General features: G+C 38.2%; 1 protein-coding gene across 3 annotated transcripts in view; it reads left to right on the forward strand.

The window, feature by feature from the left end:
* LOC133544401 (neurobeachin-like protein 1) overlaps positions 1–11169 on the forward strand; it is a 151379-nt gene extending 140210 nt beyond the window's left edge. For all 3 annotated transcript variants that reach the window (XM_061889685.1, XM_061889683.1, XM_061889686.1), the window contains 3 exons: positions 2217–2378; positions 2449–2597; positions 10474–11169. In XM_061889685.1, coding sequence (XP_061745669.1) covers positions 2217–2378; positions 2449–2597; positions 10474–10771 — 609 coding nt within the window. In that variant the 3' untranslated portion in view covers positions 10772–11169. The remainder of the gene's footprint in view (positions 1–2216; positions 2379–2448; positions 2598–10473) is intronic.
* The last annotated feature ends 8641 nt before the right edge of the window (positions 11170–19810 follow it).

Raw genomic sequence — 19810 nt, forward strand, 5'->3', positions numbered from 1 at the left:
TTGGCAACAGGTGTGGCCAGGTGCCAATCAGCCGCAGCTGAGGAAGAACACAGCACTCAGGGAACAAGACAGGAAGCTGACAAAATAAGAGCTTTAGACAGGAACTAAGGACAGGAAATACTAAACACAGAGGAAACAGACAAATGCAGAGGAAAAAACAAAAACTCAGACAAACTGTCAGGGGAAAGCCTGACAAATGTCAGCTAAGATTTATCTGAGAGCCAGATGCAGTCATCAAAAGAACCACATCTGGCTCTAGAGCCATAGGTTCCCTATCCCTGCCTTAGAAGACCGTCAAAAGTACCAGTTTCTCAGCTGTTGGCCGCAACGGTCCTCAGTTGTATTACACTTTTCCACCTCTTTGGGCGGTATAGCTCGGTTGGTAGAGTGGGCGTGCCAGCAACTTGAGGGTTGCAGGTTCGATTCCCGCTTCCGCCATCCGAGTCACTGCCGTTGTGTCCTTAAGCAAGACACTTTACCCACACTGGTTTAATTGTAACATAGATATTGGGTTTCACTATGTAAAGCGCTTTGAGTCACTAGAAAAAAGCGCTATATAAAATATAATTCACTTCACTTAACTTGTGGCAGTTATGACAATAACAAACAAACAGAAGAAGTCTAAAACTAAAGTCATAGAAAAGTTTCTTCAGCGCAAAAAATATATGACCAAAGTTTAATTTTATTAACAATTTTGTTTAGAAACATAATCGTTATCAATTTAACTTATTTTAGCACAACATATTGTATGTAAATTTATTTTTCATCAGTATTTTGTTAGTCCCTTCTTATGCAGTATAAGTACTTTGGTTAGTATTCTTCTAATCAGCCTGACATAAGCCCAAAGTTTATGTGTTAAATAAATAATACTATGTGTGATTAGCACATGATTTCATATCATTTGACAGGGTAGTTAACTGGAAGTAGGTTGGATATAAATATTGAATGTGATAAAAATCAAGATTAAGATATATCAGTGTTAATATTTGAATTGGGCCCCGAGGTCAAAAAGTAGAGAAGAATAAGGAGTTAGCTTAGTCATTTAACGTGGTCTTCATGAATATGCCAAATATGTGCCTATCATCCGATTGCTCACAATACTGGGAGGAGCAAATGTAATTATTTTGCGCACACAGTGTGATTTATTAAGGCTGAAATTATTCTGCGGCCGCTGTTTTGCGTTCATATTTCGTACGTCTGGAAAGGCTGTGCAAACTGGCTGTGAGAAAGGCGTTGATCACATTGTGTATGATTGTCAACATTTATGGACTGTCATATGTAAAAATATTAGACATATAGTCTATTAAGCAATATCACTTTATAATTTTATAGCTGCTGGATGAAAGGCCGTGCAAACTGGCAGTGAGAAAGGCATTGATCACGCTGTGTTTGTTTGTCAACATTTATGGACTGTCATACGTAAAAATATTACACATATCGTCTATTCAGCAATATCATTTCATAATTTTATAGCTGCTGGATGACTTTAAAGGCTGATTAAAACAAATACAACTGATGCGTTTTGTGTCTGCTGGCGTTCATATTTTTCATATAGAAAATATATTTTTAACCTATGGAAAAAACGTCTTGCAATATGCATTTTATTCTGTATGGAACATTCAAGGGTATGCTCGAAGTTAGTGCCAGCATATTCCATCAGCGGGGTGGTAAAAAAGTGGGTTCCATTGTAGATGCACGGCAAGTCTGCGTCTAAAATGCCCATCAAAAGTGGTACATATCTGTTGCATGTTTCAAAACAAGACAAAACACCAAAGGTGGGAGCATGATAACATGAATGTGCAGTAAATGAGTGTCTTCATGGTTAAAAGCTGCGTAGTATAAATTGATTAACGTGGACCCCGACTTAAGCTAGTTGAAAAACTTATTCTGGTGTTGCCATTTAGTGGTCAATTGTACGGAATATGTACTGTACTGTGCAAACTACTAATAAAAGTTTCAATTAATCAATCAGTACACGCAAAAACCTCATTTAAATAGGGTGGTCTTTACCTGTTAATTACACATGCAGTCTTAGTAAATTGCACGCATAGTACACACAGTTTTATGGATTGCACGTTGTTCAACGTAAGCTATCTTAGTAGATCAGGCCCAAAATGGTGTTTATTTGAAAACTGTGGGAGGGCACCAACCCCTTGTTTTAAAGCTGGGGGGCCTCGACCCACTAAGTGCTCTCGTTCTCCTTCTGCGTGCATCAGAACGGGGTCGTGATCATCCACACGGTGCGCAAAGGTCAGTATGTGCGTTGCTTGCGGCCGCCGTGCGACAGCTCCTTGCCGCTCTCCGTCCTGCACCTGGCTGTGTCTTGGGAGGGCCACTTGCTGGTCCACACCTGCCTGGAGGGCAAGGCAACGCTCAAGGTGCGGCGATAGCTTGTGTTCGCCCAAACCTCGCGGACGGGAAATGAACTCCGTTGTCTTCCTGTTTCAGGATAAAAACGCCCTCCACCTTTACTCTGTGAATGGAAAACCACTTTGCCGGGAGCCTCTGAAGGAGCAGATGACGGACATGTGCGTGTCTGGGGAGTTTGTGGTCATTGGCAGCGAGGAGGGCTACCTGTCCATTAGAGACCTGTACAGGTAAACTCAAAACACGTGTTTATTGAAGTACATGTACAGTGGTATGTCTTCTGTTTTTGGGGGGAAAAAACTCCCTTCGGACCCACTGGATATACTAGAGAACAGGAGTGTTCTGATCATGGTTTTATGCTGCCGATTCCCATCATTCATTTGTTCAGTCGTCCATATCAAACGGTCCAGTTTGTCAGAGTTATTTGTTGTTGACAAACCCCAAGATGCAGAGACGGAGGCAGGCATAGAATATGAAAACATGATTTAATTAAAACTAAACAAGAACAAACAAAAAGCACGCACGTGGGCCGAATAAATTAAGGGAGCTAGAACTGGAAGCTAGAAAAACAAAAAAGAACTTTAGCATGGAAGCTAGTGGATAGCAAACAGAAAAACTGGAAATATCTAATGCTAACAAAAACAGCTTACCGCTACGACGACCAGGACAAAATGTAGCACGACAGGTAGCAGCTCTAACAAAACGACATGACAGGTAGCACAACAAAAGTGACATGTGGCAACGACAATACAATGATCCAGCAACTGACACAAGACAAAGCAGGTACAAATAAGAGCAGGCTGATTGGCAACAGGTGTGGCCAGGTGCCAATAAGCCGCAGCTGAGGAGGAACACAGCACTCAGGGAACAAGACAGGAAGCTGACAAAATAAGAGCACTAGACAGGAACTAAAGACAGGAGATACTAAACACAGAGGAAACAGACAAATGCAGAGGAAAAAACTAAATCAGACAAACTGTCAGGGGAAACCCTGACACAGTTGCCCTGAGATGATGATCCATTTGGGTGATCGGCCAATATCAAAAAAATTTCACAATCAAGGTTCCCTACAGATGTCAAACTCAGGGCCCAGGGGCCAGATCTGGCCCGCCACATCATTGTATGTGGCCCGCGAAAGCCTAGGAAATGTGTCCATTAATAAATTACTTCATTTTTTTTACTACATGCAAATAATTTTTGCGTTTTTGACAGGAAAAAATGCAGATTTTCTAATTATCTAATCATCCCAAATATTACATTATCATATAGCAGGGGTTGGGAACCTTTTTGGCTGAGAGAGCCATACAAGCCAAATATATAAAAAATTTCCGTGAGAGCCATATAATTTTTTTTTTAACACTGTGTACAACTAAATGCGTGCATTTTTAAGTAAGACCAACATTTTTAGAGTATAATAAGTCTCTTGTTCTTTTTTTAATAACAATTTTATTCTGAAGCTAACCAACAATAAATAGAATACTTCTTACCATTAATGTGACTTCTTGAACAGGTGCGGTAGAAAACCGGATGGATGGATTAAAAAGCATGAGAATGTTTTATATTTTGAACGTTATTTTTGACACTGTGATTACCAGCGGAGTTATTCATTCCTTATCGTGTTAAACGACGTCAGCTCAGATTTATCTGAGAGCCAAATGCAGTCATCAAAAGAGCCACATCTGGCTCTAGAACCATAGGTTCCCTACCTCTGTTATATAGTGTTATTACAAAAATATGTTAGTAAAGATTTAACAGTTGTATATTTGTTTAAAAGTTATTAGAGATGTCCGATAATTACTTTTTTACCTATTTTCGATATTCCGATATTGTCTAACTTTTAATTACCGATACCGATATCAACCGATACCGATATATACAGTCGTGGAATTAACACATTGTTGTGCCTAATTTTGTTGTGATGCCCCGCTGGATGCATTAAACCAGTGGTTCTCAACCTTTTTTCAGTGATGTACCCCCTGTAAACATTTTTTTAATTCAAGTACCCCATAATCAGAGCAAAGCTTTTTTGGTTGAAAAAAAGATAAAGAAGTCAAATACAGCACTATGTCATCAGTTTCTGATTTATCAAATTGTATAACAGTGCAAAATATTGCAAATTTGTAGTAGTCTTTATTGAACTATTTGGAAAAAAAAGTATAAAAATAACTAAAAACTTGTTGAAAAATAAACAAGTGATTCAATTATAAATAAGGATTTCTACACATAGAAGTAATCATCAACTTAAAGTGCCCTCTTTGGGGATTGTAAGAGAGATCCATCTGGATTCATGAACTTAATTCTAAACATTTCTTCACAAAATAATAAATCTTTAACATCAATATTTATGGAACATGTCCACAAAAAGGAATATTGCACTGTTGCATTTCTTTTCACAGTTTATGAACTTACATTCATATTTTGTTGAAGTATTATTCAATAAATATATTTATAAAGGATTTTTGAATTGTTGGTATTTTTAGAATATTTAAAAAAAATCTCACGTACTCCTTGGAATGCCTTAAAGTACCCCCAGGGGTACACGTACCCCCATTTGAGAACCACTGCATTAAACAATGTAACAAAGTGTTTTCCAAAATAAATCAACTCAAGTTATGGAAAAAAATGCCAGTATGGCACTGCCATATTTATTATTGAAGTCACAAAGTGCTTTTTTTTTTTTTTAACATGCCTCAAAACAGTAGCTTGGAATTTGGGACATGCTCTCCCTGAGAGAGACTATGAGGAGTTTGAGGGGGGCGGGGTTGAGGTGGGAGGCGGGCTAGGGGTAGCAGGGGTGTATATTGTAGCATCCCAGAAGAGTTAGTGCTGCAAGGGTTTGTTCTGTTGTGTTTATGTTGTGTTACGGTGTGAATGTTCTCCCAAAATGTGTTTGTCATTCTTGTTTGGTGTGGGTTCGCAGTGTGGCGCATATTTGTAACAGTGTTAAAGTTTTTTGTACGGCCACTCTCTGTGTGACCTGTATGGCTGTTGACCAAGTATGCCTTGCATTCCCTTGTGTGTGTGAAAAGCCATAAATATTGCGTGACTGGGCCGGCACGCAAAGGCAGTGCCTTTAAGGTTTATTGGCGCTCTGTATCTCTCTCTACATCCGTGTATACAGCGGCAGTTTAAAAAGTCATAAATTTTACCTTTTGATACCGATAATTATGAAACAGATACCGATAATTCCCGATATTACATTTTAAAGCATTTATCGGCCGATAATATCAGCAGTCCGATATTATCGGACATGTCTAAAACTTATGTTTTTATGTGTTATTATGAATTTGCAGGAAATTAGTTTTGCTTACAATTTTGTTGTACAATGACAATATAGATATATTCTATTCTATTCTAACAGTTGAATATTTGCTTGTCAGCTTTATGTATGATTTATCCATTAGTTCGTACATGAAAAAAATCTAATAATCAAGTGTATAGGCAATAATGTAATAATATGAGGTGAAAACTGGTATACATTTATATCCATCCATCAATCCATCCATCCATTTTCTACCGCTCGTATTAATGCTGTCAATTTTTTTTTTTATCATTAATCACAGGTTATTGCCCGCAAGCAATATTTTAATTAATTTTTAAAAAGTGTCCCTCTGAAGGCAGCCATTACTGCGATGTGGCCCTCAATGAAAACGAGTTTGACACCCCTGCTCTAAGGTGCGCACCTGTGCAATTGCGCACTGCAAATGCGTCCTCTGCGCAGGGCAAATCTATGCCACGCACAAAATCAGATTAAAAAATAAGCTCATAACAATTTTCAGTGTAACTGACGACAAGAGGCCACAACAGAGAGGTTTTCGTCATCACTGTTCAATTGTAGCGTCTGTCAAGACGCTTTAAGGAAGACATGAATTCCATCAATCACTTTATTCAGCAAAACCCTTTATTGTCGGCCATAAAGACAAGACCAAAAACAATGGTAAAAAAAAGTTTCTATTTGGCAAAACTGGTCATACAAACCAGTCCAAAATCAACTTTGTCATCCGTCATATTAACGGCTCGCTCTCTCTCACTTGCACCAACATATGCACATAAGGCACTGAGCCAGTGATGCGTTTACAGCCGCACAAAAAGTCGGACAACTCCAACACAACACACAGTGTGTAATTCCAGGTCGTTACACTATGATTTACCAATCATGTGTGCTAATTCTGCTGTCATTCATTGAGAACTTAATGTATTCAATTTATTCATGAAATGCTTTTATTATTAAAGGCCTACTGAAATGAGGTTTTCTTATTTAAACGGGGATAGCAGCTCCATTCTGTGTGTCATACTTGATCATTTCGCGATATTGCCATATTTTTGCTGCAAGGATTTAGTAGAGAACATCGACGATAAAGTTCGCAACTTTTGGTGCTGATAAAAAAAGCCTTGCCTGTACCGGAAGTTGCAGACGATATGCGTGTGACGTCACGGGTTGTGGAGCTCCTCACATCTGAACATTGTTTACAATCATGGCCACCAGCAGCAAGAGCGATTCGGACCGTGAAAGCGACGATTTTCCCATTAATTTGAGCAAGGATGAAAGATTTGTGGATGAGGAAAGTGAGAGTGAAGGACTAGAAAAAATATATATATATACAAAAAAAAGACTATACAGTGGGAGCAATTCAGATTCAATTTTACTAGGATAATTCTGGAAAATCCCTTATCTGCTTATTGTGTTACTAGTGTTTTAGTGAGATTATATGGTCGTACCTGTACAACCTGAAGGTCGGCCCCGCACCTTTCTTCAGCACCAGTCGACGGGTGGTGGCGATGCCCATCACTGCCCTTCGCAAGGGACCCTCTTCGAAACACGATCTTTCGAAATGATCGCTGCATAAAACACTGTACTTTGTGTGTGTGGTCCAATCCAACCGTGTTTGCTTGACTGCTCTGTTCCATAGTAAAGCTTCACCGTCATCTTTCGAGAATGTAAACAATGAAACACCGGCTGTGTTTGTGTTGCTAAAGGCGGTCGCAATACACCGCTTCCCACCTACAGCTTTCTTATTTGACGTCTCCATTATTCATTGAACAAATTGCAAAAGATTCAGCAACACAGACGTCCATAATACTGTGGAATTACGCGATGGAAACAGACGACTTATAGCTGGGAACGGTGCTAGAACAAAATGTCCTCTAAAATGCGTGACGTCATCATACCGTGACATTTTAGCATGATACTTCAGCGCCTAATTTAAAATTGCGATTTAATAAACTAAACCGGCCGTATTGGCATGTGTTGCAATGTTAATATTTCATCATTGATATATAAACTATCAGACTGCGTGGTCGGTAGTAGTGGGTTTCAGTAGGCCTTTAAAGAAATACTAATAAAAATATATATTTTACAAACAAAAATGTACACATGATCCCATGCTTACCTCTCATTGTCCCACATGTGATTTTTTTAATGGGAACTAAATGTGATCTCTGAAAGGGGTACAAATTATTTCCAAAGCAGGACCTCCACCCAGACAAACAATACAATATTTATTTTTATTGATCTTGTAAGTGGGCCAAAACACTTGTATTAGAAAATAATCTCATGGAAATGACTGCTGTCAGTTGATTATAATAATAAAACATGTAACTTGTTATTTAGTCAGGTTTGGGACAGGTGTGCTGCTGGTGTGGCCACAGTTTGCACGTCTGATGTCACTCACATGTTCTCCACTGAATGCTCAAGGAGTTTTTGCGTTTGCTTACGCACCTAAAAAAATAGAGGGAAACTTTGTTCACAATTATTGTATAACCATAAAAAATACAATTTAAATTATTTCCGTTTTTTTTTTATTATTACATACTGTTGTTAGAGCAAAACAAAGTCAATAATAAAGCAAAAACTAATATATACATATAGTAAGGTTTTTTTATGGAAAAGTGGAATAAAAGATCAAAAATGTGAAATGTTAGAAGAAAAAGTTGCAATGTTGACTCTAATAACACAAAGCTTGCATGCAAGCTGTTTTATGTATTTTTTCTTTCATGGTTTTTCTTTTTTCATTGCTCAAAAAATAATAATGACTCAAAATCAATGTTGTTATAAATTATTGACCTGTTCAAGGCTCCAATTACTTCACATCCAATGTTCCTCTTTGAAAAAATTTTTTGTGGAAAACATTGCATATTGTGTGTTTGCCATATCAAAAAAAAAATGTCTTTGACAAAAGGGCATAAAACATCTGCTCCAATTTCGTTGTTCTTTGAATCTGTTCACTGCAATAATGACAAAAAAACTCTATTCTATTCCAAACAAACAAAAAACAACAACATGAAAAGATAATAAAAACAACCTAAAGTCAACAGCTGGATCCGAAGTTAATATATACACTTCAGGGTTGGAAGTTTAAAAAAAAAAATTGTAATTATTATTTTTAACACTTTTAATTATTTTAGTTTTTTTTTTTTTAATCTGTCATTGCTCAAAAAATAATACTGAATGGTGCTTTGAATCATGGATTTATTACATAAAATCAAATTTTCCACTTTGAAAATATTGCTTATTTTGTATGTTTGCCATAAAAAACAGGGTTGTAATTGACAAAAAGGGCAAAAAACGTTTAAAAAATGTTTTACTTTATAAAAATTTACTGTAAATATTCAATAATAATAAAAATAATGATACATGCCGTATTTAAAAAACAAAAACAAAACATGACTTAGATATCATTGGGTCCTTGGGACCAAACTTGAGGGGAGCCCTAAAGGTTAAAAAAATGTATATAATAGACTGACCATACGTCCTTTTTTCCCCGGACATGTCCTCTTTTGCGGGTCTGTCCGGGGTGTCGGGGCGGGGTTTCTTAAATGCCTCAAATGTCCAGTGTTTTGTGTCAAGGTTACGTGTATTTCCAATGTACGTACAGGTTTAAGAAAGGTTAAAAACAAAACAAATCGTGAAGGTGTGCGGTGGTGAAGGAGGGGCAATGACCGAGAGAGCGAGAGAAGGAGGTAGTGGATTGATTGTTAATCAAGGCATATTTAGTCAACAGCCATACAGGTCACACTGAAGGTAGCCATATAAACAACTTTAACACTGTTACAAATATGTGCCAAACTGTGAACCCACTCAAAACAAGAATGACAAACACATTTCGGTAGAACATCCGCACTGTAACACAACAGAACAAATACCCAGAACCCCTTGCAACACTGACTCTTCCGGGATGCTACAATAAACATCCCCCCGCAAGTTCAGATCCATGAAGGAAAGAAGAAAGTGAATGAATGTTTATAACTGAATACATTTACATATGCATACAAATTTGTCTTCTTTTTATATTTCTTTTAATGAATTAAGTAATGTTTATGACGACCTTTTTCCAAAACACAATATAGAATGTGAGATATAACAGGACAATGCATACAAAAAAAGTGGGACCCCAAAAATGTACCTTGGGACCCCATTTTTATGACTCGATGGGGTCCATGGGACCCCATTTTGAAAATTCCTAGCGCCAACACTGCTGTCAACAGAGAAGAAAAAATTATTTCTTTAAATAAATATATTATTTATAAAGCAAGTTCAAGTATCATTGGCAAATTTTCGCCTAGTCCCGGCCTTGGCACGCATATATGTGTCCTCTTTTTGGGATTTCACAATATGGTCAGCCGATTATATAATCTATTGGTTTTGGTAATGAAAAATATCAAAATGACCCCACATGCTTTAAATTTTTAGTGTCCGGCCCTCAGTAAAAAAAAAAAAGTTTGGATATCCCAATTTTTAACTATGTTAGCGGCTAGCTTAGCGATTAGCATGGCTTCTCGTCTGCTCCTGCATTCTCTTACTCGGTGTGTAACATGTTTAGCCTCGTCCTTCATTACTCCAGGGATAATAATACTTGTGAGACATGCAGGTTATTTGCCACAAGGTGATGATTAGTAACTTAGGGGAGCGGCTCCACACTGTGTATAAACACACACAGTTAGCTGCTGGCCCCCTCTTTTAGCCGGGGTACCAAAAATTTGATAATCTGCATTATCCACTCCCATTTGAAGTAACAGATGAGGTGGTGTGTGATTTGAAGACATCTCACATGACATCTATGGCACAATCACGTGATCATTTCCTGTCTCTCAATTGGTCTTTTGCAGTCTGTCTCTGCGTGGGGAGCCCATGGCCATGCGGGTCCCCGTGCGCTGCGTGTCCGTCACCAAGGAGCAGAGTCACGTCCTGGCGGGCCTGCAGGACGGCAAGCTGATCATCGTGGGCGTGGGCAAGCCGGCCGAGGTAAAGAACTCTCTGAGGAACTACATCGCTCAGAGCCTGGAGGGATCGCCGCTCATGGCCTCCCCCTTGTTGGCTCCACTCCGAGCTCGCTCTCCAACGCGGCTGCTGCACCAGCGGGACCAGCTGGTGTTCAGCTCCACTAATGTTATCCAGAAACCCTAGCAGCTCTCTTCAACCCTCATCTAAAAGCTCCTTGTACTTGGACTCCTTAGGCGTTGACCTTTCATGCTTATTACCAAACGCAGTTTATAACTAGGGGTGTCCCAATCCGATATTGACAACGGGCAAATATCAGCAAAAAAACAAGTACAATCCTGATACAAGCAGTCCTGCATTGTTTACTTGTGCAAATCTATTTTAGGCAATTATTTTTTAATCCTGGCCACAAATTTAGAGAAAAAAAATGTGTCTGGTGGCCGGTACATCTATTTTTAGGACCTCTAATACAAAACCTCACAATAATGTCTGATTGAATGCTAAAAACGTTATGACAGACCGTCTAAAAAAACGGAAAGGAATTTTCCTGTTTATTCGTGAATGAGACACCAAGAATGTAGATGGATGGATGGATGGATGGATGGATGGATGGATGGATGGATGGATGGATGGATGGATAGTATTTTATTGATTCCTTCAGGAGAGTTCCCTCAGGAAAATTAAAATTCCAGCAGCAGTGTACAGAGTTGAGATCAAATTTAAAAAGTAAATAATGGGGGTATAAAAGGAAACTACACCTGTGCACTCGGGCGCAAAGCGGTGTTTTAGGGTCAAAACATTTTCAGCTGATTTTGTAAATCTTCATTCCCATCCCTGATGTATCTATATATGTGTGTGTGTATATATATATATATATATATATATATATATATATATATATATATATATATATATATATATATATATATATATATACTAGAGATGGGTCGGGCGGTTGACATGACGAAAAAATAGATTTTAATTAGATTTGGGCGGGTGGCGGTTGAACCATCCGGTTTCCTTTGCTATTCAAAAAGCCATTTAAGACCCGTGTCATAAAGCGAAGAAGACAATAGGAGACGCTATTATTGTCTTGAATGACTGCCGGCAGTCACCCAGATATCAAGTATTAGGGCGTGTTATGAAGCCATTGGCTTTGTCGCCTTCTACAACATGTACGATCTGCTTGTCAGTCCAGCATCATGTTGTGTGTGGCTTCCGCAGCAACACGCACACGACTGCAAGGCATACTGGGTGACACAGAGTACACTAATGGTTGTGATATAAACAATTTTAACACTCTTAGTAATATGCGCCACGCTGTGAAGCCACACCAATTAAGAACGACAAACACATTTCGGGAGAACATCCTCACAGTAACACAACATAAACGCAACACAACAAATACCCAGAATTATTTGTATTCATGACACTTCCTGACTATGTTATACACCCCGCTAGCAGCAACCCACCCCCCGTGCGTCGGTAAGGTGGGCGGGTTGGGGGCGCGGGGGTGTAAATTATATTCAGGAATTGTAACGGATACAAAGGATTGTGGGTATTTGTTGTGTTGCGTTTATGTTGTGTTACTGTGAGGATGTTCTCCCAAAATGTGTTTGTCAATCTTGTATTGTGCGGCTTCACAGCGTGGCGCATATTAGTAAGTCTTAAAGTTGTTTAAATCACAACCATCAGTGTACTCTGTATCACCCAGTATGCCTTTCAATCTTGTACGTGTGATTGCGAAACTGCACACAACATGTTGCCGGACCAACAATCGGTTCGTACATGTTGTTGAGGATGTCTAAGGCAATGGCTTCACAGCACGCCCATATTCTTGTCATCAGGATGAACGCTATTGGATAGTCACGGGAACGTTAGCAGCTCCAATTGTCTCCATTACTCTGTGAAACAGGTTTAAATAGCTCTGTGAGTGGTAAAGGCGGACAACCTCTGATGTATTTCAGCGGGTGGTTGCCGGGCGGGTACGGTCCTGATAAAATGTTGGTTCAAGTGGACGGGGGGTGGATGACGACTTTGGTGACGCGGTTTCGGATGATATAATTGCCTATCCGCGCATCTCTAATATATACACACACACACACACATATATATATATATATATATATATATATACATATATATATATATATATATATATATATATATATGTATATATATATATATATGTATATATATATATATATATATGTATATATATATATATATATATATATATATATATATATATATGTGTGTGTGTGTGTGTGTATGTATATATATATATATATATATATATATATATATATATATATGTATGCGTGTGTATGTATGTATATATATATATATATATATATATATATATATGTGTGTGTGTGTGTGTGTGTGTGTATATCTCTGTTTCCACCATACCGCGGAACCGGCCGGAGAGGGCTAGAAAATTCCATTCATCCATTTTCTACCGCTTGTCCCTTACGGGGTCGCGGGGGTTGCTGAAGCCTATCTAGAAAATAGTTTGCTGTCAAATTAACCTAACGCGCTCCGTCATTCATTATTGACATTTTCTGTAGCATCCTGTCCCCGAGTTATCGCACAATTACAAATTCAAGGCGCAGCAAGAAGTAAATGCAGGGATAAATAAATGGCCCGTTGTCCATCGGTCCATCGGGAAAACTCTGGGTACTCCCTTAGTTGAACGTTATCGCTGTGTAAAACGCCACATTTGCCAAAATAAACAAATACAGTTGCATATAAATTACCCATACAAAGTCTTAGAAAGTATCCAGTAACAAACGTGCACGCATCACTCAACTTAGCAGCTGGACTTCATGTATTACTGTGGCCACGAGGTGTTGTCAAAATCACCATTCCACTTCAATTTAAAGACAGCATAAGACGGTTAATAATACATAGTTTAGTGTTTCTCATACTTACCATTGTTCTGTTTGACTCATTTCGCTTGATCAAACCTTCTTCAAAATCCCACACTACCATGGAGTACAAATTCCTGCTGATATCACTTTGAATCAATACTCAAGGCTCCAACATCGTATCGGCACACCCCTAGTTATAGCATCTGAGGGAATTTATTTTGGATTTGAATCAATACTCAAGGCTCCAACATCGGTATTGTATCGCCACACCCCTAGTTATAGCATCTGAAGGCATTTATTTTTGAGTAGCCACTTTCTAAAAATTCACCCTGATTATATTGCACTGGTTACACAGTTGGGGTTTGAATCTTTCAAATTCCGATTCTCTGGGCGGCAATTCGATTCAGAATCGATCAAATTCCTACTGATATCACTTTGAATCAGTACTCAAAGCTCCAACATCGGTATTGTATCGGCACACTCCTAGTTACAGCATCTGAGTGCATTTATTTTGGAGTAGCCACTTTCTAAAAATTCACCCTGATAATATTGCACTGATTCTACAGTTGGGGTTTGAATCTTTCAAATTCCGATTCTACGGGCGGCAATTCGATTCAGAATCGATTCTAGATTCAACACGAGTCCTGATTCAATCTGATTCTCACAATCTATTATTTGGTATAATGATTACAATGAAACTTTTTTAAAGGCTTACTGAAATTAGATTTTATTATTTAAACAGGGATAGCAGGTCCATTCTATGTGTCCTACTTAATCATTTCGTGATGTTGCCATATTTTTGCTGAAAGGATTTAGTAGAGAACATCGACGATAAAATTCGCAACTTTTGGTCGCTAATAAAAAAGCCTTGCCTTTACCGGAAGTAGCAGACGATATGCGTGTGACGTCACGGGTTGGAGGGCTCCTCACATTCTCACATTGTTTATAATCATAACCTCCAGCAGCAAGAGCTATTCGGACCGAGAAAGCGACGATTTCCCCATTAATTTGAGCGAGGATGAAATATTCGTGGATGAGGAAAGTTAGAGTGAAGCACTACCAAAAAAAAAAGGCGACGGTTCCAGTGGGAGCGTTTCAGATGTAATTAGACACATTCACTAGAATAGTTCTGGAAAATCCCTTATCTGCTTATTGTGTTAATAGTGTTTAGTGAGATTATAAAGTCATACCTGAAAGTCGGATGGCTGCGGTGAACACAGTGTCTCTGAGAGGAGCCAAGATCACAGCTGCCTTTTTGAGCTGCAGGAGGAGGTGGCATAATCCACTAAAGTCTCCGGTAAGAGCCGACTTAATTTCGCAATTTTCCCATCCAAAAACTTGCTGGTTGACGTAGAGAAACATGTTCGCTTGACCACTCTGTATTAAAGGGGAACATTATCATCAAACCTATGCAAACGTCAATATATACCATAGACCATGTATTTTTTTAACCGATTTCCGAACTCTAAATGGGTGAATTTTGGCGAATTAAACGCCTTTCTGTTTATTGCTCTGGTGGCGATGACGTCAGAACGTGACGTCGCTGAGGTAATACATCCGCCATTTTCATTTTCTACACATTACACACACGGGTCTCAGCTCTGTTATTTTCCGTTTTTTCGACTATTTTTTGGAACCTTGGAGACATAATGCCTCGTCGGTGTGTTGTCGGAGGCTGTAACAACACTAACAGGGAGGGATTCAAGTTACACCGAAGATGAGAAAGTGTCTGCCGCCAGACCCCCATTGAATGTGTTGCAGTGTCTTCACATTTTACCGGCGATGACAAACATGACACAGAGATGTATGGATAACCTGCAGATGTATTTGCAGCGATAAAATCAACGAAATCACAAAAGTGAGTTTTGTTGTTGACTTATGTGCTAATCAGACATATTTGGTTGCGGCGTGACTGCCAGCTAATCGATGCTAACATGCGCCGCTAATCGATGCTAACATGCTACGCTAATCGATGCTAACATGCTATTTACCGCCAATGACAGACATGGCACAGAGATGTATGGATAACCTGCAGATGCATTTGCAATGATAAAGTCAACGAAATCACAAAGATGAGTTTTGTTGATGTTGACTTATGTGCTAATTAGACATATTTGGTCGCGGCGTGACTGCCAGCTAATCGATGCTAACATGCTATTTACCGGCGGTGCTAAAGCAGACATGGCACAGAGATGTATGGATAACCTGCAGATGCATTTGCAACTATATTACGTTTCCTTCCACCAACATTTAATGCGAAAAAAACACTTACCAATCGACGGATTTAAGTTGCTCCATTATCACAAAATGCGAAAGTCCTGATCGTTTGGTCCGCACATTTTACTGGCGATGCTAACGAAGCTATTCGGCCATGCTATGGCTATGAATAGCGTCAATAGCTATTCGCTCAATAGCTTCAGTTTCTTCTTCAATACTTTCATACTCCAACCATCCGTTTCAATAAATGCGTAATCTGTTGAATCGCTTAAGCCGCTGAAATCCGAGTCTGAATCCGAGCTAATGTCGCTATATCTTGCTGTGCTATCTGCCATTGTTTGTTTTACATTGGCAGTACTGTATGACGTCACAGGGAAATAGATAGTGGTTTCGAAGATAGCGAAAATCAGGCACTTTAAAGCTTTATTTAGGATATTCCGGGACCGGTAAAATTTTGAAATAAACTTCAAAAAATACAACAAGCCACTGGGAACTGATTTTTATTGTTTTGAACCCTTTTGAAATTGTGATAATGTTCCCCTTTAAAGCTTCACAACAAACAAAGAAACACCGGCTGTGTTTCGGTTGCTAAAGGCAGCTGCAATCCACCAACAGCATTTTTATTTGACGTCTCCATTGTTAATTGAACAAATTGCAAAAGATTCAGCAACACAGATGTCCGAAATACTGTGTAATTATGCGATGAAAAGAGACAACTTTTAGCCGTGTGTGGTGCTGTGCTGAAATGTCCCCTCCAACCAATAACGTCACAAGCACGCGTCAACTTTAGTGTCATCATTCCGCGACGTTTTCAACAGGATATCCTCGCGGGAAATTTAAAAATGCAATTTAGTAAACCAAACCGGCCGTATTGGCATGTGTTGCAATGTTAATATTTCATCATTGATATATAAACTATCAGACTGCGTGGTCGGTAGTAGTGGGTTTCAGTCGGCCTTTAAAAGGTTACTTACATGGCCTAAAACGTCTTTTTAAAATATAGATTCTTCTATAGAAAAAGAAAAAAGTCAATTTTTGAAAATAATGAATGGATTTAAAAGATAGGAATGAATAGGAAATGGCGATTCGGATGTGAGTCATGTTTTAGAAAGAGTATTTCATTGTGCGGCACGCTTTTCTCTTTTCATCTTTCCATACCAAAGTAGATGTTTCAAATGCTCCTAATCAAATATGGACATGCTATCGACTCATGGATCGTATCCTCTCCTTGTTTCTTTTGGCTTCACGCTTTCACACCCACTCTCACCCCCTTCCTCCTTCCTCCTTCCTCCTTCCTCCTTCCTCCTTCCTCTCCCGCCGCTCCTCTCAGATCCCCCGGAGGCTGTGGGGCTCCACTAAGAGGCGGACCAAGCTGGCGTCTGAGGAGTCGGACTACACCACCTAGGTTGACTGCCGCCTCCCCCCATCCACATCCCCAGCCCTAAAACCCCTCCCCCTTCACGCCCATCCCTGCCAGGTGACCCCACGTGCGTCATGTAAATTATAAGCGGCCCACTCTGCCCTGAGCGCACGGCGCTGGCGCTGTGGTTCAGACCCAGAAGTAGCTGCAGCCTTCATGTTTGTGTCCCCTTTTAGTCGGAAAACAACTCGGAATTCCCGGCTTTTCCATTTTCACCTTCAGACTGTTTTCCAACAAGCGCCATTGAACAGCCCGGGTGGCGGGTGACTTAGCACTCGCGTGAATGTTTTTATGTTACTTGAAAGGGTTGTTTTTATTTATAGCAAGCGTAGCATGTGTTCAGTCTGCACATGCGCCCCAAGGACTGATGTGCAAAATGTTAATAGCAATACTTTGACGGGTCTCCTTTGTCGCCTTTCGTTCGCACGTTCTCGACGTCTTCCCCTTGCTCCTTTTAGCGTGCGCTTTTTTTTTTTTAATCATTCCTGTCTGTTCACAGGGTATTTCATGTACACTAATGCTCATTTTGGATACTTAAAGCCACAGTGTGAAGCTCCTGTGGAGACGGATTGACATGTTTTTGCATCGATTGATTGCAGGTAATGGCGTTTATTTACGTTCCCAAGCCAAAGTGTGGCTCATACACACACTCATGATGTATATGTATATCTTTTGGTCATTGGTACTTGCCTTTTAGGAGTGGACATTGAAAAAGGAAAAAACTTAGTTTTTTTAACAAATTTTTTTTTTTTATTGTCAAAAATCAGTAACTGGATCAAAAAAATTGTTATTTTTTCATAAATAATATATGTTTTTCTTCTTCTGCTGCAGCCTGACCACGCCAATCACTAAATATATCCAAACATTGAATCCACAATATGATTTGCATTAATTGACTGGACAGGACAAATACAAAAAATTAAAATAAATAAATAAAAAAAACATTATGTGTATATATATATATATATATATATATATATATATATATATATATATATATATATATATATATATATATAAAACATTTTCTTAAAAAATACCCAAGTTTTTTTTAGAAAATGTTATTTTTCAGCGTTCAATATGTATACATGTATGTATGTATATATATACACATATATATACACATATAAATATATATATATATATACGTATACACATATAAATATATATATATATATATACGTATATATATGTATATATATATATACATCCATCCATCCATCCATATGTATATATATATATATATATATATATATGTATATATATGTATGTATATATATATATATGTATATATATATATGTATGGATATGTATATGCATGTACATATAAATATGTATGTATATATGTATATACATGTATATATATATCCATCCATCCATCCACGGCGTGTCGCAGTGGGAGAGTGGCCGTGCGCAACCCGAGGGTCACTGGTTCAAATCCCACCTAGAACCAACCTCGTCACGTCCGTTGTGTCCTGAGCAAGACACTTCACCCTTGCTCCTGATGGGATCTGGTTGGCGCCTTGCATGGCAGCTCCCTCCATCAGTGTGTGAATGTGTGTGTGAATGGGTAAATGTGGAAGTAGTGTCAAAGCGCTTTGAGTACCTTGAAGGTAGAAAAGCGCTATACAAGTACAACCCATTTATCATTTATTTATATGTATATATGTGTATGTATATATATACACAGTATATATCTGTGTATATATATATGTGTATGTGTATAGATATTTATCTATGTGTATATATATGTAGGTATATATATATATATATATATATATGTATATATACATATATACACAGTATATATCTGTGTATATATATATGTGTATGTGTATATATATGGATCTATGTATGTATGTGTATATATGTATGTGTGTATATGTATATATACTGTATATATATATGTGTGTATGTATATATATTTGTATATATATGAATGTGTATATATATATATACATATGTATGTGTATATATATACATATGTATGTATGTATATATATATATATATATATATATATATATATATATATATATATATATATATATATATATTTAAGTACCCCAATTTCATGAAACGTAATTGTCCGAGTGTCACACAAGAACATTATTTGAATCTTCCTTCATTTATACGTTGTATGTAAAGTGCAGTCAGGGTTGACTTTCTCCCTGACGTAGGCACTGAGCGTGGAACAACCTACTCCACCTTTCAAGTCACCATCACGGTTCAGGTCAAATAGCATGATCACTCTGAATATAGACCTAATTTATGTGATTATTGTGGGTGATTAATCTCCTGAATTAATGCTTGCAGGTTGGGGATTTTGTTGTGTGAACTATAAAATAAATTAATTTAAAATAGTTAATAGAATAATGAATTATAAGATTTGTTATTTTTTTTTTTTTTTTTATTTTATATCTGGTGATTGCTTTTTGACACAAAAAATGATAGTTTTCAGTTATATTGTTTTTGTGTTGAACAAAACAATATCAATGACCAAACGACGGATCTCCTTCCGTGATCGGTCTTTTTACTTGACTGACAACTCCAACGCTGACTTGCGAGACGAGACGTCCCACAAAAGAGGAGTGCCTTTATTCCAGGATGGCTCTCGTAGTTTTGGTGTTCCTGACAGGAAGCAACTTTTAGCATCTGAGCATCGTTCTCTGTGACCGCCGCCAAATGGAAACATGTATATCTGTGATTATTTATGA

The sequence above is a fragment of the Nerophis ophidion genome, linkage group LG27, assembly GCF_033978795.1.
Source record: "Nerophis ophidion isolate RoL-2023_Sa linkage group LG27, RoL_Noph_v1.0, whole genome shotgun sequence".
Taxonomy (NCBI): domain Eukaryota; kingdom Metazoa; phylum Chordata; class Actinopteri; order Syngnathiformes; family Syngnathidae; genus Nerophis; species Nerophis ophidion.